Raw genomic sequence first — 25,200 nt, 5'->3', positions numbered from 1 at the left:
GCCATTGTTGAGGACTCACCTTGTCACATCGGTACTCCCCAAACTTCACCCCCCGGACTATCTGCTGGTAAATGAGGTTGGTTGCCACGTTGTCTTCACTTGGATTGTGCCAAGGGGTGAAGATCTCCTTCCTGAAGAACAGCCGCCACGGCGCGTTGCGCTCCTGGGCTCCCTGCTCTTTGGCATACTGTTCACACTGAGACACAGCGTCCATCACGTGGTCATTGCCGCTCCCCAAGGATGAGACCTGGCCAGGGCAGGAGGGGGACAGGGAAGGTACATGCTGGTCACCATATTTTTAGCAGCAGTTTCCACGCTCCGTGTGAAAGGAGAGACCCATTGTGATTTAGTAGGACGAGATTATGCTCCACAAGGGGAGCAAGGAGCCTTTATTATTATGTATTATTTGTATGACCATAGCACCTAAGAGCCCTATTCATGGGTCAGGCCCCCACTGTGATGGGTGCTGTACAAACACAGAGCAAAAGGATGCCCCCATCACCCTCCTACCACGCCCCTGTGCAGGGGCCAATCACAACTGCAAGAACTCCTCAGAGTGAAAGCCCACAACAGCACCAGCTTCTCCTAAAGGGACAAGGAGGGGTGTGTGCAAAACCCAGTCCCCTCTCTACCAGCCAGCAGAGATGGGCAGCCACGGAGTGGAGAACATGCTGCACCCTCCTATGGGATGCCACAGACCCTCTGCTATCCAGGAACTGTGAGAGTGATTCTGTCTCCCTGAGCACAATGCTTCCGGGAGCTCTCTAAGGCTAGCCAGCTCACACTGTGCTGCCCACCGGACCTGTGTCTGAAAGGCCCAATCTAGCCCATGGTTTGCGTGTATGATGCTATTATTGATTGTGCAGGTTCCATGCCTGTGCTCGGAACATTTGATTGAAAGCCAGATTGAGTGCAATGTCTCTCCCCAGACATTACACGGGTACACGCACATGCCGTAGACCAGAGGATTTCCAAGGACGACACAGCTCTGTCCAGACTTCAAGGTTTATGTAATGGAATACTAAACTGTATTATATGGTTCAACCATTAGGTGGCGGTGCGTGTAAAAATACCTTATTTAAGCTACCTGGCTGTGCATTAATGATGAACACATCTGGTGTGTATCTTGCTCAGAAGCAAGCTCTGTAGCCAGTCCATATCTGGTACAGGGCCATGACAGTTTATTAGGAGTAGATGGAGTTACACAGGCAGGCTGTAGCTCCTGGCTGACTGAATGAACTTTTACTCTCAGACTATTTTGGCTTCTCATTGACTCTGACCTTTATTCTTAGGGAGTCGTATCTACCGGTAGCCTCCAAAAGTTCATTACTGACACAATGACTTAGTGCTCAGTTCCCCACTCTCATCACATGACAGAACTGCCACCCTGAAGATACATATTTTCTATATCAGAAAAGAGCCACCTTCTCCTTCTCTGAGGCATCTAGGCCAGCACATACCTTGTCAAACAGTGCGATGTAAAGCGAAAACCCAAATCGGTCCTTCAGGCTGATCTTGTCAGCTAAGGAATTACAGAGCTCTTTAGCGGTCGTTGCAGAGTCAGTTAGCAGCGTCTTCGTTGTCCCATCCATAAACGTAACAGGCAGCATGATAGGTTTCTTGGACTTGGTCGCCTAGGAGATTAGAGTCAAACTTTTTAAAGGCATACAAACTTGATTTATTTGCCCATTTACAAGTTATCTCCCAACAGTCACAGTGCCTTTTCTGGATCCTTTGCTCTAGTACTTATGGCTACATTTGTAATATGGCTGCAATATACTTCTCCACAGCATAATGTAGAGTCATAACCTGAGTAATGGGGAGCAGCTGCAACTCCCAAATTTTTTAATTAACACAGTTAATTGTCAATGGTAATTTTTGATTCTCTTCAATGGACAGTGGATTGAATCCTGGAAGCATGTGTAACCTTTAAATCTGTGTAGAGACTTGGATAATACCCACTGCCTCAAACTACGTGGAACGCAGTTCTGTACCACCTTCAAAATACAAGAAGATGGAGAAGAGCGCAGACAAGAGGAACAGTAACAAGTGGATTGACGATAATGCAAGTCAGTCATAATCATTGTTCTCTACAAGGAAGACATAGTTTCTGCTTCTGAACTGCTAATCCTCAGAATAAGAGAGACAACATCCTATTAAGGGACTGTGAGAAAACGTTTACACCTCTAAATGGAACGGCATTCACTATTAGAGCTGGAAAGAAACTTTGTTTCTTTCCCCACAAAACACTTCAAAGAAAAACACTTCCACTGAATTTGTTAGGTTTTGGCTGAAAGAAATGAAAACCTGAAAGCCAAACTTTTTGGTTTATGACAACTAAAAACTGAAAATATTGTTCATTCCCATTTTCAGTCGTCACGGACAGAAGAAAATTTTCCTACAAAAATCTGAAAAATTCAGACAGAAATGGACATTTTCTAATGCAAATTTCTGTTCAGTCAAAAGTCACTTTCAACAACATTTCAATAAAACCTTTTTGACACACTCTATTTGCTCTAGGGGATTCAGACCTGTAATTCTAACCAGCTGGGCGGCTGTGTCCTAGTCCCATTTGCAAATGTCCTCCTCAATCTCTCTTCACAATAGGGAGCGTAACCAGGAGGACCTCCATTGATGAAGTTCCTTAAATACTGTTGGCAAGAGAGAATGTATCAGTTAGACGACTGACGGCTGCCGTTGGCTTGAACACAGGTCCATGGCTCCATTCTAAAGACTGTCCGCCCAAAATGTTATTGCAGCGTTGGTCAGAAGGAGGGAATAAATCAAATAGACCTGTAAGTAATGAGCAGTGGGGAGATAAACACCGAATTTAACCAAATGCACACACCAAATCAATTCCCTGCCATTGCAGGGGCCTTGCGCATTGGTGCACCTTGGTCCCACCTATTATCCGAATGTGGCACACAATAGTTTGGTCTCCTGAGGGCTGTAACACTTTAGTCTAATCCAGGTTAATGGGCTTGCTGCAGGGGTAACTGGGCGAAGTTTAGTGGCCTGTGATGTGCCAGTCAGACTAGATGATCTAGTGGACCCTTCTGACCTTAAATTCTCTGACTCAATGGGTATGTCTACAGTGCAAGCCGGAGGTGTAATTTCCAGCTCAAGAAGACAAACCCGCACTAGCTCCAATTAAGCTAGCAAGCTAAAAATAGAAATATCGCTGATGCACTGTGAGATAGCCACTTGCTAGATCACAGCTGAAATGCTACACATGAGCATGGGCAGCTAGCCCGTCCTGCTGCTTATGCTGCCGGGGCTCCACTTCTGTTTTTAGCATGCCAGCTTGATCAGAACTCGCACTGGTACGTCTCCTCGAGCTGGGAATTACACCTCCCACTCTAGTGTAGACATACCCTGTGTCACACATAGAGAACACTTTGATACGTCATTAATACATTAGATAGGTATTTACTTGCTTAGATTTTTAAAAATATACATTTTAAGGAGGTCCTATCCAGGACTCTGTACTTGACCCATGTATTAAAAATGCAACCACATTCATGCAGAAAAAAATTAAACCCAGCAGCCTCCCCAAAATGACAGACAGAAAATACTTTATAAATAACTTAGACAGACAGACAGCTCTATAAATCATAATTGGGAGGCTCTATAAATCACTGTGCTAGATCTATAAATCATAACTTAGATGTTCTATAAATAACTTAGATAAACAGCTAGGCACTCTGTGGTAATAGTTGCAACGGAGTTTGCATGGTAAACCTGATTTCGGCATCACCTCTAAAATCCACACTCACAAAACTAACAGCTTTGGAATTGGTAGGTAAGGTCTGGGGCTGATGCAGAATTTTTCTGCTAACTCTGAAATAAATCAGAGAAAGTGCTCCTGATAAATGTACCTTCAAAACAGAAGTATTCACCAGAGTCCAAAAAAAAAAAATCTACAAATATTTTTGCCATCATATAGTACAAAAGGAGACAGAAGGAGAGAGAAAGTATAGTTCATATCCCCTCAGATGAGTTCTGCCAGCAGTGCACACGGCCAGCATTTAACAGCTACAATACTTTTAAAAAAGAGAGTTCTTGACATTTTAAGTCCTGATTCTGTAATTGCATCTGTACAGGAGACCCCAGTGGTTTGCCTGCAGCTCCTTGCAGGATCGGGGCCTTTAACAGTAACCTCAGAGGGAGTCACCGAGAGTCCAGAATGCAACAGGTTTGACCAGTAGCCCAAGATTACAGAGAGTAAAATCCTGGCTCCACGGGAGTCAATGGGAATTTGGCCGCTAGCTTCAGTGGGGCCAGGGTTCCAGCCAAAGGGTATATTTTGAAGACTATTAACAACTTGTTTCTAGACGTGCTGCCCTCTCCCCAAGTACGTCCTCCTTTATCAGAGATTTAAACACAGACTAAAATACTCCATGGGCCATCTCTAGTGACATGATTTACTGGGTCTCATTTCTGGGCATAATGGAATCTTCCGCTGTTTCACACACGATTTATCTGCCTTATCCGTTTCCCTACAGGAAGGGCTTGTGGCTGACACAAAGAACTCTATTGATGAATTTGGCTCCTGGATTCAGCTCTAAGGACCAAGGTCCTGATCCAGACTACACTGAAGTCAGCGGAAATGCTCCAACTGAACTTCACTGGGTTTGGGATCAGGCTACAGGTTCTGAAGTTCTTCCTTGTGCAAAGCTCTCATGGTGGCAATAGGAGTCTTGCCTGAGCAAGGACTGAGGGCCTAGTCCTGCAACGTGCTAAGTACTCAGCCCAGCAAAGCCCTTAAGCCCATGCTTAAACATAAGCCTGAGTAGCCCCATTGAAGTCACCGTGATTCTGGGTGCTCAGCACCTCTCAAAGTCAGGCTACTTTTATCTAGGGACCTAAATATGGAGTTAGGCCAAAATTGTTTTTAAAAATGGGGTCCAAAGAAGTGGCCTGATTTGCAAGAGTGACGAGCACTTAGCAGTTCCCAGTGACTTCAGTGGGAGCTGCTGGATGCCCAGTACTTTGGGAGATAAGGTCGCTCATCTAGAGGTCTTGGCTTCCATCTGGATACATGAGGAAGTAGGATACAGGGGGGTAGAGCAACCGAACAAAATACACTCATAGATTTGGGATTAATTTAAAACAGACGCACACACACATTACATATATACATATGTGTGTGTATATACATATAAATAAAATTTTAACTGCTTGGCCTGAAATTTTCTATGCCGATTTTTTTTATTTCAGCAAAATTGAGCTCACCTTGTAATACCACTGATAGACACATTTACCAGCGTAGCAGAGGCATCGACTTAGTGTGCAAAAACCCCATCTGCATATACAAACTACCCTTTGTATATTCCTATGGGGTAACTGCAGGCATAAACATGCTGCCTGGATGTGCAGATCCCACTTGTGCAAGAATATGGATGTTTGGCCTCCCGTAGGTGTTTGCATATTCTTTGCAGAAGCAACTCAGACGCATGCATTTGAAAATGTGGCCCCAGAAGTCCCTGCTTTCTCACATACATATACTGCAGCTGCTTTCTCTGAGCCCTCTTCTGTGTTACCAGCCTTTCCGGATGGCAGCTTCCTATAGGACTGTTAATTATTCTTGGCTATTATATGTAGGAAAAGAGAGGGCCAGGCTGCAAAGCTGGGATCTGAGCATCCCTAATTTGCAGGTGTGCTTAGATTAGCCTATTGTAGAAATACAAGTCAGCTGTGAAGTTTGGCTGCAGATCTGGATTCAAATTTCTGCACGGCCTTGAGATCTGAGATTTGGTTTCAATTAAAAACAATTTCCTAATAATTTATTCTTCTTTATAATTCAATGATTTGGGTAGAAGAATAGCCTTTCGGGCCCCAATTCAGGAAACGATCTAAGCAGTTGCTAAACTTTAACTTCGATGGGGCTGAAGCTCGTGCTTAAGTCCTTAGCTGAACTGGGGCTTTTATTACAATAGAGCTTTCCTGTAAAATCAGACCCTGTGTGGAAAGGGAGTCACGACACAGACAACAAGCAGAGAAACCAAAGAGAAGAGTTGGCTCCAGCATTGCGAAAGGAAATGTATAAATAGATACGGCAGGCAAATGATAAATAACATTCGCTCTTCACCTTCACAAACTTTTCAGAAGGAGCAAAGCATCCCACGCACAGCGACATCAGGATCCAGCCTCTGGCGTGGCTGCTTTTGGAAGGGTTCTGGGTGAGCTGTTTGCAGATTTGACAATAGATTTCGTCCCTGCAACAGAAATCAGGGTTAGATCCCAGCCAATCATTCAAGATACCATTTCCCTCTCAGTGGATCCCTGATCCACAGCCCACTGAAGTCAATGGGAGTCTTTCCAATAATTTCAGTGGGCTCTGGATCAAGCCTTTAATGAATAATTTGTTACTTTTTCTGGTGAAATCTGCCTCTCAGGCTTGCAAACTGTTACTAGATGTTAAAGGGGCTGCTGTCTTTCAGATGGGATGTAAAACCAGACCCTGACGGCTTGATAATTAAAGGTCCCATGGCACTTTATGTCAGTCTAGGGGTATTAACCTTGTTGCCATGGCCAATCTAACTCTGACAATTACATCCCTCCTACAGAAATCCCCCTTGCAAATTCAAATGGAAACGGCATTCCTCTACACTTTGGCTGAGATCTTCCAAAGCTGCCGAAAAGCAGCTCTGGAACTGGGCATCCAGGCAGCTTTGAAAGTCTCAGCTTTCTCGTGCTGAGTTGCTACGTAGTGTTGCTGTGTCCATTTAAACAAACAGCCGCCATGTTCCATCCTAGCAGCAGCGTCTTGTCAGTGGTGGGTAAAATGAGCCTTGTATGTTGTTTGTGTGAAGAGCTTTGTGAGCTTTTGGGACGAACGGCAAAACATACCAGAGGCGGTGCAGGGAATGACACCCTGTAGTTGAGGTGGCCCAAAATGTTCCATAAGAAGACCCTGTTTTCTGTTCCTTAAACTTGGCCAAATTTTAACTGCTTGGGCTGAAATTTTCTATGCTGATTTTTAAAAAAAATTCGGCAAAAACAGTTTGGTTGTTTCTCAGAACGAGGTTTAGGAAAAAGACGTGTTTTGTCCATGTTAAAAGCTTCTTACGTCTGTTTTGTTGAGAAGCTGTAAGTGCCACCACGTTTTGGAACAGGGACTTACAATTTGGTATGGGGATTGCCCTGTGGTCAGGGGGTATTTTTTGCCATCCCCTTGAAAATCCACCCATGTTTGGCCAAGTTCATGAGCCTTTGAAAATATTAGTTTGCACATGCTCAGAGGAGTTTGGCAGCAGAATTCTCCACAGAGTCTGCCAGCATACGCCATCCCCTAACAGCTACTATCTGCTACCAGGCACTCACAAAAGCAACTGAAGTCCTTCTGCTATGAATATATCGAGCACTATATAATGCTCTGAAAAATCAGGTCTCAAGCATTTCAAATTGGGCCCCCTAAATCAGTATACAATTTTAACCTTAATCTGCCTTTATCACACAGTTCCCCATCTGTAAAATGGGCATAATACCACCCCCTCATCTCATAGAGTTGTAGTGAAGATACATTAATTGTGCATGAAACAGGGTTGGAATAATGTGCAGAAATAAGGCCAAGGGCCACACACTGGACAGTGAGTAGGACAAAATATTGAATAGCTGTCCATTAAGTGAGCACTGTCCATTCTGTGCACTGAATGAGGCAGGGTCCGATGGAAAAAACAGCATATGATCTTGTAATTAAAGATAGTGTCTGAATGCATATGCACAAAGGGGCTGAATTAAGGTAGCATGGGCAATCATAATTCTGGCTTTTCCTGTCTTTTGAGTTTTGACTTTGCAACTGCAACAATGTTCTTTTAACATAGGTTTTTGTATGCAATAAAAGAAATCTATTCTTCTAACAAAAGAAGACCCAGCAACTTAGGCTGTAATGGCTTGGATAAAAATAAGCAGTGAAAAGAAAAAAGGAATGCTAATAACTTGATCCAAAGTCCAATGAAGTCTATGTCAGCCTTTCCACTGACCCCAGTGAGCTTTGGATCAAGCCTGAAATGAACATCTAACAAACATGATGGGAGCCTAGCCCCAATCATACAGAGGAAGAGAGCTCGAAGAACAGTGTAATACATGTTTTAATCAATCGCACAGATTAGCAAAAACCTTTTTTTTTTAATGAGAGCAGCTTAACTAATAGGGGGGAAAAACAGAGAATGATGGTCGACTCTTTGCACTGATTTCTAACCTTAATGCTGGTCTGAGGATGCCATTACCAATAATGAAATGCAGCTTCTCCAAGTTGGAGGTGGGTCGGTCTTCGAGCATGCTGTTGCCTTGGAGGGTGGACTCACCGTCATGGAGTCTCTTTGTCACCTGTCAACCAAAGACATTATTCTCTTTCTGGATAACTTGTTGCTATGGTTCTCCCCTCCTCCAACCCAGGCCTCTATGAACAGCTGCCCCCTGCCCAAGTAGGACTATAATCTAGTCATGACAGTTCCCAGGAGAACCCCATCTCCTGTTTATTCAGAGGGCTTCAATTTTACCCTCTAACTTACCAGTAATTTGGATGCAGCTCTTTTGCTTTTAATCCCCCAAATCCTTGTATAGTACATATAAAGGTGAACCAAGTTCTGTCTAATCAATCTACCTAGAGCAGGGATCTCAAACTCAGATCACCAGGAGGGCCACATGAGGATTACTGACACCCCACCCCACCCCTGGCCCCACTCTCACTCCACCTCTTCCATGAGACCCCCACCCTGCCTCTTCCCACCCCTTCCCCAAAGTCCCCAACCCAACTCCGCCCCCTCCCTGCCCCTATTCCAACCCCTTCCCCAAATCCCCACCCCTGCCCCACCTCTTCTCCGCCTCCTCCCCTGAGTGTGCGGCTCCCCGCTCCTCCCACTGGAAAGCGCTAAGCGCTGCCAAACAGCTGTTTGGCAGCGGGAAGCGCCTGGAGGAAGGCAGAGGAGTGGGGACGCGGTGTGCTGGGGGTGGCGGCGGGGGATGGGAGTTTGCCGGCCACAGGAAATAACTCGGGGGGGGGCCGGGGGGCGGAGTGCAGGGAGCTTGGCAGGCCACAGCAAATAACTCTGTGGGCCGCATGCGGCCCATGGGCTGCATGTTTGAGACCCCTGACCTAGAGCATCTTCTTATAGTATCTGTTTTGTCTTAGCCCACTCCTTTGCCCCAGTTTTTCCACAACAGCACCCATAGGCCACAATTCCGAGCCCCACCCTCAGCTGGGATAACTCTATTAGAAGGCAGTGGAGTTACACCAGCCTATAACTGATGAGGATCTGGCTCTTCATCTCATCTCTATTCAATCATCATTAAAAAACCAGTAACACAATTAAAAGATGCTCCATCAGCCAAAACCACAACACCATGGCTGTAAGGGTGTAAGCACATTCGTGGTTGCGATCGCTGTTATTGGTTTCCTCTGTAAGCGCACATCATAGAATCATAGAATTGTAGGACTGGAAGGGACCTCGAGAGGTCATCTAATCCAGTCCTCAGAATTCATGGCAGGACTAAGTATTATCTAGACTATCCCTGGCAAGTGTTTGTCTAACCTGCTCTTAAAAATCTCCAATGACGGAGATTCCACAACCTCCTCAGACAATTTATTCCAGTGCTTAACCGCGCTGACAGTTAGGAAGTTTTTAATGATGTCCAACCTAAACAGCTATTTAAGCCCATTGCTTCTTGTAATACCCTCAGAAGAAGGACAACAATTTTTCTTCCTCCTCCTTGTAACAACCTTTTATGTACTTGAAAACTGTTATCCCCTCTCTAACTAAACAAACTCATTTTTAAAGTCTTCTTTCATAGGTCATGTTATCGAGGCTGTTAATCATTTTTGTTGCTCTTCTCTGGACTTTCTCCTGTTTGTCCACATCCTTCCTGAAATGTGGCATCCAGAACTAGACACAATACTCCAGTGGAGGCCTAATCAGCATGCAGTAGAGCAGAAAAATTACTTCTCATGTCTTGCTTACAACACTCCTGTTAATGACAGGTTTCAGAGTAACAGCCGTCTTAGTCTGTATTCACAAAAAGAAAAGGAGTACTTGTGGCACCTTAGAGACTAACCAATTTATTTGAGCGTGAGCTGTAGCTCATGAAAGCTCATGCTCAGATAAATTGGTTAGTCTCTAAGGTGCCACAAGTACTCCTGTTAATACATCCCAGAATGATGTTTGCTTTTTTTGCAACAGTGTTATACTGTTGACTCATATTTAGCTTGTGATCTACTGTGAGCCCCCGATCCCTTTCTGCAGTACTCCTTCCTAGGCAGTCATTTCCCATTTTGTATGTGTTCAACTGATTGTTCCTTCCTAAATGGAGTGCTTTGCAGTTGTCCTTACAGTATTCCATCCTATTTACTTCAGACCATTTCTCCAGTTTGTCCAGATCATTTTGAATTTTAATCCTATCCTCCAAAGCACTTGCAACCCCTCCCAGCTTGGTATCATCTGCAACTCTACAAGTGTACTCTCTATGCCATTATCTAAATCATTGATGAAGACATTGAACAGAACCAGACCCAGAACTGATCCCTGCGGGACTCCACGTGATATGCCCTTCCAGCTTGACTGTGAACCACTGATAATTCCTCTCTACCATACCGTATAAAAAGGAGGATGTGTCAAGAAAAAGGATTCTCTGCCCCAAGAGCCGAAGAGTGGGATTTTCAGAAGTGCTCAGCACTGGCCGAATGGCTCACATGGGAGTTTGACCACAGATATCAATGGCAGTGGAGTTAGGCCAATGTTGAGTGCTTGTGAAAATCCACTCAGAATCTAAAGCCGAGCAGGGTGGGACTGAAGCGAGAAAGACTGAGAATGTGCAGGCCAACACAGAGGGATGGGCGACTCTCACTGGACGTCTATGCAGACGGAGGGGTGTGAAAAGAGGAGATGGACGGCTTGATGACTGGAGAGTGGGAGCTGTCCCAGGCATAGGGAACAGTGGGGAAGAAGGCATGAGGTGCAGGGTGACTCAAGGAGACATGGGGAGCCAACCTTTCCCTTTAAAGAATCCTTAAATCTTTCAGGCCCCCAAAGACACAGCGAGCAGCAAACCCAGAGAAGGTCTGGTTGTGTTAGCAGCAGGAGAGAGTCAGAGAACCCTGCAGATCATATAATACCACTTGTGGTAACCAGCCGCAAAGCATTTCCTCTCACCTCTTCAGTCAGTTTGGATTTCTTCTTTAGAGTCAAGGAGACCAGTTTGTGCCGCACACTGTTCTTTTTGTGGCCATCTATGTGAGCGCTCTGCAAAGGCAAGAAATATAGCCTTATTCCTGAGACACACACAATCCTGCAGAGTGGGTTTCCTGTGTATCCGGCTCATCAGCTTTTAGAAATGGCAACATTTTCAGTGGATTCAGAGCACTGATTTGATATTTCTGAGAGATGGGCCAGAACCAAACCCCTATATCTAATTTTCTCCAACCCACTGTAATGCTCAGATCTGGATCTCAGTTTTGCAGCTGGCCTCTGTCTCTTTAATGGGCCAAATCAAAACCTGGATTGAAACAACCTCATATTTTAGGAAAGTTTGACATGAAGGTAAATTACAGCTCAAACCCATCTCTAATATGTAGCTTATGGATTAGAAGCAGCTGGCCGCTTATGAATATCCATCCATCCATTTCTAATTCAATCTAACCAGGCATTCATACTACCCAGAGAAATGAGAATATTACTGTCCAAGAAGAACAGTTTGTCTCTAAGATAAAAATACATTGTTAAATTTTATTTCTCTTCTCTAGGGGCTCTGCTGATGCTACAGCCGACTGAAATATGATCTTCTGTCCAATGAAAAAATTTAAAAAATGGTTAATTATACAGAACCAAGCCTGATTCTTCATGTATATTTTAACATAATTAGATCCCAATGGAGATTACTTTCCTCACCAGCAGCTTTAATGAAATTGCTACATTATATCATTGTTTCTGGGAATATGACTAGAACCAGGCATTTTATTTATTTAGATCTACCAAAAGTGGCAGACAAAGGTGGCTGTTCTTAGACTCTAGAGCAGTGGTCTCCAAAGTGGGGCGTGCCAGGCCATCCGTGGGGGTGCACGGCAGGAGGAGCGCTGCCGAAGAAGCACCGCCAGCATGGCAGCAGCAGTGCTCCTGGACCTTTGATCCTTGGGTGGCACGCCGGCGGCCGCTCGGTTCTCCCCGCTCCGTCTTCGGCGGCACGCCGGTGGCCGCTCGGCTCTCCCCGCTCCGTCTTCGGCGGCACGCCGGCAGCCGCTCGGCTCTCCCCGCTCCGTCTTCGGCGGCACGCCGGCGGCCGCTCGGCTCTCCCGGCTCCGTCTTCGGCGGCACGCCGGCGGCCGCTCGGCTCTCCCCGCTCCGTCTTCGGCGGCACGCCGGCGGCCGCTCGGCTCTCCCCGCTCCGTCTTCGGCGGCACGCCGGCGGCCGCTCGGCTCTCCCGGCTCCGTCTTCGGCGGCACGCCGGCGGCCGCTCGGCTCTCCCCGCTCCGTCTTCGGCGGCATGCCGGCGGCCGCTCTTTTTTTTTTTTTTTGCTTCCCCAGAGCTGGCCCTGGGGGTGCGCGATTCAAAAAGTTTGGAGACCCCTGCTCTAGAGGGCCTTGATGTAATTGACAAACACATCTAAGAGCAGCAGTACCATTTATCACATCCTGCCACCAGCAAGCCAGGCCACTGAAAATGTCCTGCCATCTTGTACAAGGCAGATTCTCAAAGACGAAAGCATACGAACTGCCACAGTGCAATGACCAATGGTCTATCCAGTCTTTTGTCCTGCTTTTGGCAGCAGCCAAAGATGGATTCTTATGGTGAAGTGTACTTTTCCCATAATAACCTAATGGTGCAATACCATTTACCATAGGAGTAATTTTCTTCTGACCCCAAGAGGGGTTGAATCCCATGGGACAATCCCAGATCTCACCGCTCCCACACATCTTTGGCCTGACTAACACAAACACAGAGCAACATGTTCATTTAAATCCAACCAAAAACACTCCACCGCACACAAAATTCTTCCCCATGCCCGGGGAGAGGATGAGAGAATGAACCACATGTGACAAGTGTTAGCTACATAGCTTAACGCACTAATAATCATAATAATACCTAGTTCTGCTAGAGTGCTTTGCATCAGTAGAATACTATGGTGAGGAGGGCGGTATAAGAATCTATATGGAATAGAATTTATACTTTGAAACACAAGGGATGAGAGCCTTTGTAGTTTTCTCCTTGCTAGCATAGTGGTGGATGAAATTTACAAAACTATTTGCCTCAATCAATCCCTTCAGCAGTTTATTCCATAGATAAATTTCTACTTTCATGAATGGTACATCAAGAATATGGGCTCTTCTACAGCTGTAACATTAAAGGAAAGAGCATTCTCACCTCTCCTTCCCCCTGCAGAGCCTGCAGCTCTTTTTTGTAGGTCTTTTTCCCTAGAGTCTCATAGATTTTGGTCATCACTGGAATCTTCTCGCTGCCGTCACTCATAGCCGTATGGTATTTAGGCTCAGGAAGGTCTCCCATGAAACGAAGGATAGTGATCCACACTGCCAGTGCTGCCTATTTGCAATAAAGATGTAACTTACTAGAGTTCTTAGCTTGGTCTGGGTTAATATAATTAATTATGTGTATTAGACTGTAATAAAGCCATGGCCACCAGTGACTGGCCCCATCCCAGCACTAAACACTTCATGACAGCATGGATAATACTCAGATCCCCTGCTCCAAAAGCACAGGCCCCAGCTACTTGAGCTAAAGGAGACTCTCCTTTGGTTGTTAGCAGGTCTATGACAAACCACTGAGCGGTTCTGAATCTGTCCACGAGAGGCTAGTGGTGAGTATACAGTGCAAAATAACTAGTTCATTAAAATGTGTACTGTAAATGCAAATTAAACTAAAACTGTGCAACACGGACTGCACTCTGGAAAATACATGACACCCTTCTCCATTAAAGTCGTGTATGAAGGAGAAACGACTCAAATTAGATCATCCAAAACAAACTAAGTCCCTGCCCCTGCCCCCTCCCGCCCAGAAAGAACAATCAGACTGTTAGTATCAAAAAAGGGTTTCTTACTAAGTTGAGGTTTTCTGTCCCATCATTTCTCAGCTGCACGAACAGAAAGGCCAGTAGCATAATAACAAACAGGGAGGATACTACGATCCATCTTTTTATACAATGTAGGGCCATTAAGGAGTTTGGGCACAAGTCTCCTATACAGTTCTTGTGCACACCCTGTATACGTGGCTCTTGGCCCAATCCCTAACAGACCGGTCACCACAAGCACAGTGGGCACCGTCAGCAGGGCCGGCTCCAGCGTTTTTGCCACCCCAAGTGGTTAAAAAAATTTTTTGCCGCCGAATGGGGAGGCGGAATCCTGCCCGCCGAACACGGAGGCGGATGGTGCGGCCGCCGAATTGCTGCCGGCAACCGAAGAAGAGTCACATTCTTGCCACCGCATTGCCGCCGAGCACGAAACGCGCTGTGACGGAGCGGCCACCGAATTCCCGCCGCCACCGAGGGAGGATTGCTGCCCCAGAGCCCGATGTCCTGCCGCCCCTTTACATTTGCCGCCCCAGGCACCTGCTTGGTTCGCTGGTGCCTGGAGCCAGCCCTGACCGTCAGAGCATCTCAGCAGAGACATCAAGGACTGAATGGGCATGTGGACTGACTTCCCATCCTGAGGCACATGGATGGGACAATGTGGGAGCAGACTGTCCTACTGCTGTATATTTATACCTGTTTGGTGGCCCTCTGCCTCCCAAGCTCTAACTCTAGCCTGCTACACAAGTACTAGATTCAGGTTCAGAATGCTTGGGGAGGATTGTTTTATTACTGGCTTGCACTGTTTTATTTCTTAAACATGGTGCTCAAGCACATTGCAAATGAAATTTCCTTAGGGTGCGCCACATGACTATCGTAAAAAGGCTGGTGGCTACTTGCCCAACAGAAAGAGAAGCCATCAATGAATGTCACACGGGACATCCAATAGCAGATAAGGACTTTGCTCCTAAACTATCTTCAGACTCGTGTGTTCTTCTGGGATGGATTCAAATGGGTGTCCTAGAAACGAAGGGCTCTGTAGCCTATTACCAAACCCCTGAACCATCCAGCCCCATTCTTCATGACCAGGACATTTCTGGATTATTTCCTGTCTCACCAACTGGTCTCCTTCATCCTCGTGGTACAGAAGGGGCTGCTTAAGTGGCCGGCGGATGTATGTGTGCGTCGTCGTGCCCTGGAAGTAGGTGGCTGCAAACTTTGCAAATTTGTACTCTGAGAGGTCTTCCTCCTCTTCCTCGGGGAGGGGCAAAGCTGCATCTAAATCCTCTTCCTCTAGCTCCTTTTGGGTTCGCTCAAGGTCCTGGAGAGGGAGGAAAATATACATGCCCTGTTTGGTTTTGTGTTTTTTAAAGCTCCCTCACCCTGCACCTGACCTTGCTCCCCGTTCGGCCACTGATTTCAATAGGATCAGGATCAGTTCTTAGGACAAGAATAGGCACAAAGGACCCAGTCCAACTCCCCTTGAAACCAGTGATTTCAAGGGGAGCTGGATCCGGCCCACATGAGGTCTGTAGATACTTCTTTATCCTGAGGAGAATTCCTCTGTGGGACAGACTCCCAAAGGCAGCAGCAGAAGCAGCAAGTGTGAACACACTGGAAAAAAAGTTATGATGAGCACTCCAAGAGCAAACCATTAGGGTAATAGGGTGATGATGCTGAACCAAGATGGGATGGATTGCCATCTGTCCCAATGTGTTACTCTGAGCAACACTGGCAAGTCCTGTCTGTTGCTCCATTCTCCGTGCAGTACCTCAAAGCCATTGGGTGCCTGTCCTTCCTGGCCTGGCAGAGAAGAAGTGGTCCCTAGGAATCCAAACATTTTGTCCACCATATCTGAGTCGTTCACTGGCTCGTTTCGGGCCTTCTCCATTTTGCTTAAGAGTTCCTTCTTCCGACGGGCTTCCTCCTTCTCCTTCACCTCTCTCTCAGCATCTTCCCGGGCCAGCTGGGCAAGGCGTATCTAGAAGAGAATGGTTACGCTGACTAGAGTGCATTCTCTGGCAAGCTGGTCCTAAATTCTGCAGCATGGCCCCTTGGCTTTAGAGCAGAAGGAAGGTCTTGGGGTTAAAGCACTAGACTGAGACGCAGAAGATCTGAGATAAATTCCCAGCTCTGCCACTGACTCACTGTGTGACCTTGGACAATGCACTTAAAGCTGTGCCTCAGTTCCCCACCTGCAAAATGGACACAGCAATACTTCTTTCTCTCTTCTTTTGGCTATTTAGAGCACGAGGTCCCAGGTGCAGGACTTTTACTCTATGTACATAGAACACCTAGCACAGTAGCAATGTTCCAGTCTCAGGAGGGGTCCTTTATGCAGTCCCATAATACCCAAAAGAATAAGCATAAGCTGTGGCATTCTGGTGTAGCAGATTGGAAATTCTGTGCTAGCTTCATTCAAGTTAAAATAGGGACGGCTTTACTGAATCAAATACGAACAATACAACAGGACAGTAAGTCCTCATACTATTTATTGGGATGCTGCCTTCAATTGACTTTATTCTGCCCCTACACTTTTCAGCAGGAGTAGAATCAGGCCCTAAAGAGAAGCCAAGAAAGAGAAAAGTCAGGACGTACTTGGTGCTTCTTTTCTGCTTCCTCTTTGGCTTTCTTGGCACTCATCTCCTTCCTGAGCCGTTCCTCTTCTGCCAGACGAAGCTTCTCTGCTTCCAGACGGCGGTGATACTGGGAAAGAAAACACAAGTGGGCTTTTAAAAAGGCAGTTAGCACTTTTGCCCTGCTAACATCCAGATCACAGGAGCACGCAGTACAGACACGAACACAGCTCTGTCCCTTGGTATGTCTCAAGGAACACTAACATAATGGGAGTCAGTTTCTAGCCCGAGAGAGGCTACCAGCTTTCACATTGCTTTCTGATTTTTATTTCATTCTGTCAAGACCTTGGGGAAAGAATTTGTGTTCTGCACTCCCTTGCACAGAGTCAGTGATCCACACACTACTGTGATCTGCCTCTCTCTATGGTATTTAGGGAGCTGACCTCTAGGGTAACCACAGACTTTTGTATCCTGGAACAAACATTTGGGGCATGCCCATATTAGCCTTCACCAAAGTGTTAACTAACTCAAGTTAATTGGCAATCAATTAACTCCAGGTTAAAAAAAATCTAGTGTAGACATACCCTTAGACAGAGAGACACTGACAGCTAGACAAAGGCCGTAGGATGGATGTTATACAGTCTATCATACTCTGGGGAAACCAGCCCTGTTGATCCTGTTAACTGGCTGCTGTCTTTCTCCAGCAAACGTGCTAGCAAACAGCATTTCCTGCATGGTACTTACTTCTCCCTTAAGGCGCTTATACAGCCTCCGAGCAATCATGCCCCTGGCATAAGCCTGGACCGTGAAGACAGCCCATAGGCGATGGCGGAAGGCCCTGCGCACCAGGCAGCCCCGGCACCTTGCTTGGAACTCGATGATGCGTCTGCGAGCCATGTGGTACTGCGTGTGGAGTTTGCGGGAACGATAGAGGGCCTGGAGCCTCAGGAACCCAATCCTCATCTGCAAAGGAAACAGAGTTAAGACACTGGGGGCCCCTGAGGTCTCACTGGCCATAATCAGATTTTCCTCGCTCGTCCGCCCTCTCGCAGCTGAAAATAAAAACCTGATGAAATTAGCAACAAGCAAAGAGCCCCCCCTCCCCCCCAGAAAGCAGGGGAGAACTGCTGTGAGATGGCAGAGAAACAAAGGGCGCCTGGATTTGGGGGCCTGATCCAAAGCTCACTTAGTCAATGGGAGTTTTCCCACTGACTTCCACGGGCTAGAGATCCAAGCCTTTATGGGCTCAGTGACCCATAAAGCACAGTCTCCTCCCTGTGCTTCCCTCCAGAGGTTTGGCTCTCAAGATCCCCCAGATCTACGCAGATCTCAGGGCAATCACAGGTAGAAAGGGCCATGCACAAGGAGGCCCAGCATCTCCCCCCGCCTCCTGTCATGGCTATTACCACTACACTGTCTCCTCCAAGCAGTTCCTCATCACAGGAGGGGGCACTTACGTTGATTCAGTCAGGCATAGCTTAAGCTGGATTGCATGGGGGATGATACTGCAGAGAACGGCCATCCCTCTGGCCTTGAACCCTCCCATTCCCAGCCTGACCCCTGCACACTTCTGCCGGGCAAGTGTCATGGTGGGCCCTCTGCAGGTCTTCTGCTGTGTTGGGTCCAGAAGAGGGTCATATACCATGTCGGGCGCATTCTCTTCTTCCGTCCCACCCTCCCTATTGAGTTCTGGGATCTGCCATGCTGGGGATGCTAAGGGGGCCTGTGTAAATACCCAGGACACCATAAGATGTCAGCCACACCTGCGCAGTTTTGGATGGGGTTGTGGAGTGGGGGGACTGCCAGCAAAATATGGCTGCAGCTGCAGTAAAGTCTGAGGGACAACCTGGATCCGGTGCATTTCCAAGGACAGAGCTATACCATTTCCACCAGCTTTAATACTGGCCCTGAGTTTGCAGCCTCCTGAGAAACAACATAAGCCATCCAGGGCCAAAGGTGATCAGCTGCTGTAAGATGGGTCCAACTCATGACAAAGGCATGAGGAGGACAACCAAAGAGACAGTCGCTCCCTTTATTCAGAACAGAGGGCAACGAGGGTATAGCTTCCCCCCCTTCCCTCCGTCCACCCAACACACTAGCCAGCTCTCCCTCCTTTGATCTTTCCCCTCAGGGGAGCTTGACTGGACCAAAAGGGAAACTAATATCTGGATCCTAGGCAATGAGACCAAGGTGGTAAAGAACATAAAGGAGAACTGGCAACACTTACAGCACCGTAGTTCTTTCTGCAGTTATGTCCCCGCCAGTATCTCTGAATCATCAGGGCCGAACGTCGCACTTTCAGGAAATTGGACCTGGAAAGGCATTACAACACTTGTGCTGGTCTGCTGGGGGTTAGCGTCACCTTGGCCCGCAGGGAAAGCCAGCCACATTCTTCACAGACTGTAAGGGAGGAAGCTGGAGTAACCTCCACCCCCTTGAGCTCAGTCGTCTGCCGGATAATGCCAGTCCCAGCTTTCCTTTCCCATGCAGGAGGAAGCAGAGGCATTGTAGTGGTACTATCATGCTCCTCTCTGCCCATTCCCTGTGCTTCGTCCAAAACAGGAATGGGAAGAGCAGTCCAAATGTGCCAATCCAGTGCTAGGTGATCAATGGTCCTGCCCTGAACTGCTGGGTGACACCTCAGGCCCAGGCTCTTGTGACTTACCCCTCGCTCCCCCCTCCCCCCTCATCCCTTGCATTTGGAATCTTCCTACTCTGTTTCTTCTAGTCTTAGATTTTAACCTCATCCGAATAAGGACTGTGGGACAGATCTGCAGCTGGCATAAATCAGTGTAGCTCCATTGATGTCAATGAACCCACCACCATTGATGCCAGGTGCGGATCTGGCCCTTTCTGTCTTCTCCATGTTCCAAGAGGTGCATAGCACACATTTGGGGCCTGAATGAAATAAGAAGTCACTAGTCCAAGCTCAGACAGCAAGCCAGCGGCAGAGTCAGGGACAGGTGACAGAAGCCCTGATTGCTAGTCTCTGACTTTGAGCAATACTCAGCACTGCTTCTCTAAGGACAGGACTACGTCCTGGAGTCCTTGGCCATCATTTTCTCTTTACCCCACATTGCTATGCAGTGTGCTTTACATGGGTTGGCTTCCTGCATCTGATCTCTGCGGTGCCTGGTTTTCAGTGGGAATGGCTGTACAGTGCCTAACCTGTAACATACTATTGCTCTTCGCTGCCATAAGACTAAATATCACCCCCCTTTATACTCCCACTGGAATTTTGTCATTGACTTCAGTGGGACCAAGATTTGGCACAGATCTTGGAATAGTCTGCTAGTATGACTAAAGTTGGCCAATGAAGAGTGCCTCTGTCAAGTGCAGAACTGAGTGTGGACAGAAAGCCTTACTCCCGTTGTTCTGAAATTTGACAACCTGAAAATATATGTTAATAATTTCCTTCATGCTCTGAGCAGCTCCAGCACCAGTTATATCATAATGTCAACCCCTGGGGGGCTTTATCGCGCTCACTGTGAGCTAAAGCAATAGGCCAGTCACATTGTGAATGGGCAGAGTAAGCTAGTGGTACCAGAGGCAAAGAGGACATTGTTTTAGCAGAGTGCCATGAACTGGAACATGGTGTGCTAGTCAGTCACACTAGCAGATCCCCCAGTATTCACCAGCCATTTCCTTGGCATATAGTACCTGTCTTTAAACCCACGAACCACCTTCTGTATGAGGATGACCTTGTCAGTGATGGCCTTGTCCCTCTCAATCTCCAGCAGCATGTCATGGTGATCCTGGGGAATGAACCGCCACAACAGTTACCCTGTGACCACTGGCCATCCCGTGACAGGAACAGAGGGATGGTATAAGGCTCCTCCCCAGAGAGGTTCTTGCCATCCCAGTCACATCTAAGGATGTCCCACTTTACAACTCACTACGTTTGGGGCTCTACAGCACAGCCATTCCCCCTCCTATCAAGAAGAACTGGACTTGAATCTTTCCCGCTCATCCATGCCACTCCTAATATGCCAGAAGGGGTCACTGCTGAGCATTACCCCTTCATCCCAGAGGCAGCATGCACTGCAGGGCTTAGTAACAGCGTGTGAGTGAATTATGTCGCCCTCTGATGTTTGGCTCACTACACTGTCAGCTGAAGAGTCAGTCAAGTGAGGTTGCTCCATGCACCTGATTCAGTAGCGTTCCCCACCCACGTTGTGCAGGTACTAATGACTACACCAGAAGCAGGGCACTGGAGAAGACTGTGGCAAAGCTGGGAGCAAACTCCAGGCATCCTGAGTCTTGGTCCACTGCTCTGACTACTAGACGTCACTCCCTCCTCCAGTAAAGCAGAGGAGCTGCAAATCCTGAACATAGTAAGGCGGGCTAAGGACAAAATGGCACCCCTTCACTCTGTGTTTCCTTGCTTTTGTGGAATTCAGTCAAGTCCCATGATTCTAGCCTCCTTTCTGTATCATCCAAATTGATTTCTGTACTAATTTCTTTCCTGGCTGCTACAGGAGCTGGGTGCATCGATACAACTTTGCATGCTTCCCGTTTTACCCGACCTTGCACTGCCCTTCAGAACCTGTTCGTTTCCCTATTTCCTGCCTGGACAGCTGCAGGGTCCTGATAACGCTCTCTGGAAAGGAAAGCTAAAGGGATGTCAGGAGCAGTTTCTAAGAAATAGATGGGGAGATGTTTAAAAATAAGTGAACAGGATTACATCTGAGAAACACTAGAGAAATCCCATCTGCCTCCCGGCTCGCTCCTTGACAACTTGGCTTTGTTTTCCTGGAGGGATTTAGAGATGGGATCGTAAAAACAAATGCACGTGAGTAGGGCCGTCAGAACAAGACAGCTCTTTGTTACACTGCCGCTGTCTCATGGTGCCATACAGGGCCCTGGGTTCCTTAGGCAGCACTGCACTGGCCTTGCCGATCGCGAGGGACACAGAGCTGCTGATCTTCCGCTCGGCGTGGCAGGGTGCTGCAGACCTTTCTGTCATGCCCACTGGCTCTCTGCTGAGCCAGATCCCTCTCTCTCCCACACCTAGGTGCCCCAGGGGTTATGTCAGCCTTGGGGACCAATGTCGCCATCTGCCTGACAGGGCCTGATGATAAGGGCCTCGGGAAGAGCCTTGGGAAATGTCAGCAGGTGGTGGAGAGGAGGGGATCACAGGGCATCTGTGCTGCCCCACCATCCCCTACTGCTTGTGCGCAGAGTGGGATCTTTGGGGCAGTGGGCCCCTGTCCTGGCTTATGGAGCTTTCAGGGGCTGTCAGCCAGCCTGGGCAGGGGGTGGAGTGAAGGGAGCAACTCAACAGCTCAACTCTCTCACTGTCTCCATGGGTGTCAGTCAGCCAGGGAGCTTCCCCTCACCCGTCCTCTGCAGGGACCTAGGCAGGGCACTGCCTGAGCCCTGAAGCCCCTCCTCAGTGACTCTGCTGCCACGTCTGGCAGTGGAGTCATTGTCCCTGCTCTGGGGATACAGCTGGGCAGCCACAAAGCTGCCTGCATTCTCACAGAGAGGCCTGCGCCTCTCAGGATATGACCAGTGCCATGCGTGCGGGTATGAGTGCGTGTGCACATCCCAGCCAGGCTCTGTGCCAGCAGAGTGCCAGGATTTCACCCATTCTCTGACTCCTAGCTCTCACCTGATCTGGATCCAACACCATCTCCTGGCCCAGTCCCCATCAAATCAGGCCAGAGACCTGGGTGGTGGATGGGGATTAGTTCTAGTTATGGAACCTGCGACTGGGATGGGTGTTAGAGTCCTTCAGAGCTAACGGCAGATGTCAGAACAAGGAGCAATGGTCTCAAGTTGCAGTGGGGGAGGTCTAGGTTGGATATTAGGAAAAACTATTTCACTAGGAGGGTGGTGAAGCACTGGAATGGGTGACCTAGGGAGGTGGTGGAATCTCCATCCGTAGAGGTTTTTAAGGCTCCGCTTGACAAAGCCCTGGCTGGGATGATTTAGCTGGGGTTGGTCCTGCTTTGAGCACAGGGTTGGACTAGATCAGGGGTGGGCAAACTATGGCCCTCCAGATGTTTTAATCCGGGCCTCGAGCTCCCACTAGGGAGCAGGGTCTGGGGCTTGCCCTGCTCTGGTGCTCCAGCCAGGAAGTGGTGTTGGGGGCTTGCCCCACTCCATGCGGCTCCTAGAAGCAGCAGCATGTCCCCCGCTCCAGCTCCTACGCATAGGGGCAGCCAGCAAGCTGCCTCCGCCCCAAGTGCCACCCCCGCAGCTCCCATTGGCCAGGAATTGTGGCCAATGGGAACTTCAGGGGCAGCACCTGGGACAGGGCATCATGCAGAGCCACCTGGCTGCGCCTCTGCACAGGAGCCAGAGGAGGAACATGCTGCTGCTTCTGGGAGCTGCTTGAGGTAAGCACTGACCAAAGCCTGCACCCCTGACCCCCTTCCATGCCCCAGCCCCCTGCCCCAGCCCTGATCCCCCTTCCGCCCTCTGAACCCCTCGGTCCCAGCCCAGAGCACCCTCCTGCACCCCAACCCCTCATCCCCAGCCCCACCCCAGAGCCTGCACCCCCAGCCAGAGCCCTCACACCATCCCGCACCCCAACCCCCAATTTTGTGAGCATTCATGGCGCACCATACAATTTCCATATCCAGATGTGGCCCTCTGGCCAAAACGTTTGCCAACCCCTCGACTAGATGACCTCCTAAGGTCTCTTCCAACCCTAATATTCTATGATTCTATTATTCTAACGGCCCCTCAATGCATGGACAGCCTGAGAGCATCTTACCTTCAGGAAAATCTTCGTCTTGCCAATCTGCCAATCATCATCTTTCCCAAGCACCACTTCAGCAATTCGCTGGCACGTTCCACGCAGGTCGCCCTAGGAGAAATGGGGCAGCGGGACTTAGCCTATGCCTCAGATGAACACCAGCCACCCCTACCAGCTATAAACAGGGGGTGGAGTTTGATCTCACTTCCACCTGTTTTACACTGGTGACATTAATGAGGCTCCTCCTCGTTTGCATGCTTCCCTCTCCTGGCTGGCCTAGAAGAGGTGAATGAAGATGACGATTTAGCTCACGAAAGCTTATGCTCAAATAAATTGGTTAGTCTCTAAGGTGCCACAAGTACTCCTTTTCTTCATTCTAGTCTCAATCCCCGATCCATGGCAGTGGCCGTCACTGCTGACTGTAGTGTCTATACAGTAGATGTGCAGTGATGGAGCAACACAGTGGGCTGCATCGTGGCTTGCAGAGGCCTGGGCTGTGGTGGGAGAGGGAGGAGGCACACCGCCCCAATGGCAGGGTCAGAGGCATTATGCCTTTGATAGTAACACCTACCGAGGCCTGTGGGGAGCATAGGGAGAGGTCCTGCTTGCTACACCCGTTGAATCAATGCAGCCAGGACTTCCCCAGTGCAGCCATGCCAGGGCACATGCGGGGCAAGCCATGCCCAGAAAGGCCCCATCTCTGGGCTGGCTAGTAGTATCAGCTGTGCTCCCCAGCCATCCCTCCGTGGGCTCCCTGTGGTCCCTGCGAATGTGTTGCCTGCAGTTTTCAGGCAGTACAGGCTCATCCAGTTAGTTTAACTGTTACTGGGGCTTCTGAGCTCAGCTGAATCATAGTCTCGCAGAGACCCCATCCTATCTAAGGTGCTGAGAGGGCCTCCGTTACCATAGTAACTGAGGGCCTCACAGTCTTTCATGTGTGCATCCCCACAACCCCGCTGTAAGGCAGGGAAGTACGATCCCCATTTTACAGCTGGAGAACTGAGGCCCAGAGACTAAGAGCCAGATTTTTAAAAGCACTTAGGTGCCTAACTCCCATTTAAAATCAACTGGAATTAAGCACCTTTGAAAATCTGGTCCTAAAAACCACTTGCCCAAGGTCACACAGTAAGTGTGGCAGAGCAGGGAACTGAACCCAGGTCTCTGGCTAGCACTCTAACCACTGGGTCTTCCTTCCTTTTGACTTTCTCCAGGGCATTAGCATGATGGTTTTTGATAACAATCCAAGCCACTGCTTAAACCTGTACCTGCTTGTACGCCGGCTTCACCCCAGGCATGAGGACACGATACCTCTCCACAAACTCCACGAAGCTGTAGCGGATGGGATAGCCGGCCCTGCGGATCCGGATGGTCTCCATCATCCCTGAGTACCTCAGCTGGCGAACACACAGCTCCCGATCAAACAACTAGGGAGGGGGAAAATCAGACTGGAACATCAGGGGCTCTTTTGGTTCTGGTTTCAAACCTCGCTGGCCTGTGGACTGGCTTAAGCCATACCATCCAGCCGAGGCCAGCCTGAATGTGGGGGACAATCTGAAGTCTTGTGGGGGAAACAAATACAACATCTTCTCCATAGAAACTTTAAGGATTGCAGCATGGGAGGGCCTGATCCTGTGAGGCGCTGAGCACGTTAGTCTCCGTCCCTTTGTTTAACTTCCACTTGCACAATGGGATCAAGAAACGACCCATAGTGTGCTGCAGGGAACTGGAAGGCTGTGTGTTAGCATTCACACTAAATCCCTCCCCTTGAAGCAGAAAACGAAACTGCTTTGGAAAATGGTGCAGCTTGCTGGGCCTGGCATTGACAAACACCTACAAGATCTCTATCAAGCATTCTTAAAACTACAATACCCACCTGCTGAAGTGAAAAAACAGATTGACAGAG

General features: G+C 48.3%; 1 protein-coding gene across 1 annotated transcript in view; it reads right to left on the bottom strand.

Annotated features, from left to right (window-relative positions):
• MYO7A (myosin VIIA) overlaps nt 1-25,200 on the bottom strand; it is a 183,785-nt gene that overhangs the window by 30,486 nt on the left and 128,099 nt on the right. Inside the window, exons 19-33 of the mRNA XM_074955335.1 lie at nt 24,563-24,721; nt 23,316-23,408; nt 20,252-20,346; nt 18,819-18,903; nt 17,336-17,554; nt 16,614-16,721; nt 15,787-15,996; nt 15,133-15,336; nt 13,358-13,534; nt 11,151-11,240; nt 8,204-8,331; nt 6,092-6,218; nt 2,532-2,651; nt 1,461-1,634; nt 20-247 (exon numbers count right to left, since the gene is read on the bottom strand). Coding sequence (XP_074811436.1) covers nt 20-247; nt 1,461-1,634; nt 2,532-2,651; nt 6,092-6,218; nt 8,204-8,331; nt 11,151-11,240; nt 13,358-13,534; nt 15,133-15,336; nt 15,787-15,996; nt 16,614-16,721; nt 17,336-17,554; nt 18,819-18,903; nt 20,252-20,346; nt 23,316-23,408; nt 24,563-24,721 — 2,217 coding nt within the window. The remainder of the gene's footprint in view (nt 1-19; nt 248-1,460; nt 1,635-2,531; nt 2,652-6,091; nt 6,219-8,203; nt 8,332-11,150; nt 11,241-13,357; nt 13,535-15,132; nt 15,337-15,786; nt 15,997-16,613; nt 16,722-17,335; nt 17,555-18,818; nt 18,904-20,251; nt 20,347-23,315; nt 23,409-24,562; nt 24,722-25,200) is intronic.

The sequence above is a fragment of the Natator depressus genome, chromosome 1 (assembly GCF_965152275.1).
Source record: "Natator depressus isolate rNatDep1 chromosome 1, rNatDep2.hap1, whole genome shotgun sequence".
NCBI classification, from domain to species: Eukaryota; Metazoa; Chordata; order Testudines; family Cheloniidae; genus Natator; species Natator depressus.
The sequence above is the reverse complement of the archived record's forward strand: the minus strand, read 5'-3'. Positions and strand labels throughout refer to the sequence as shown.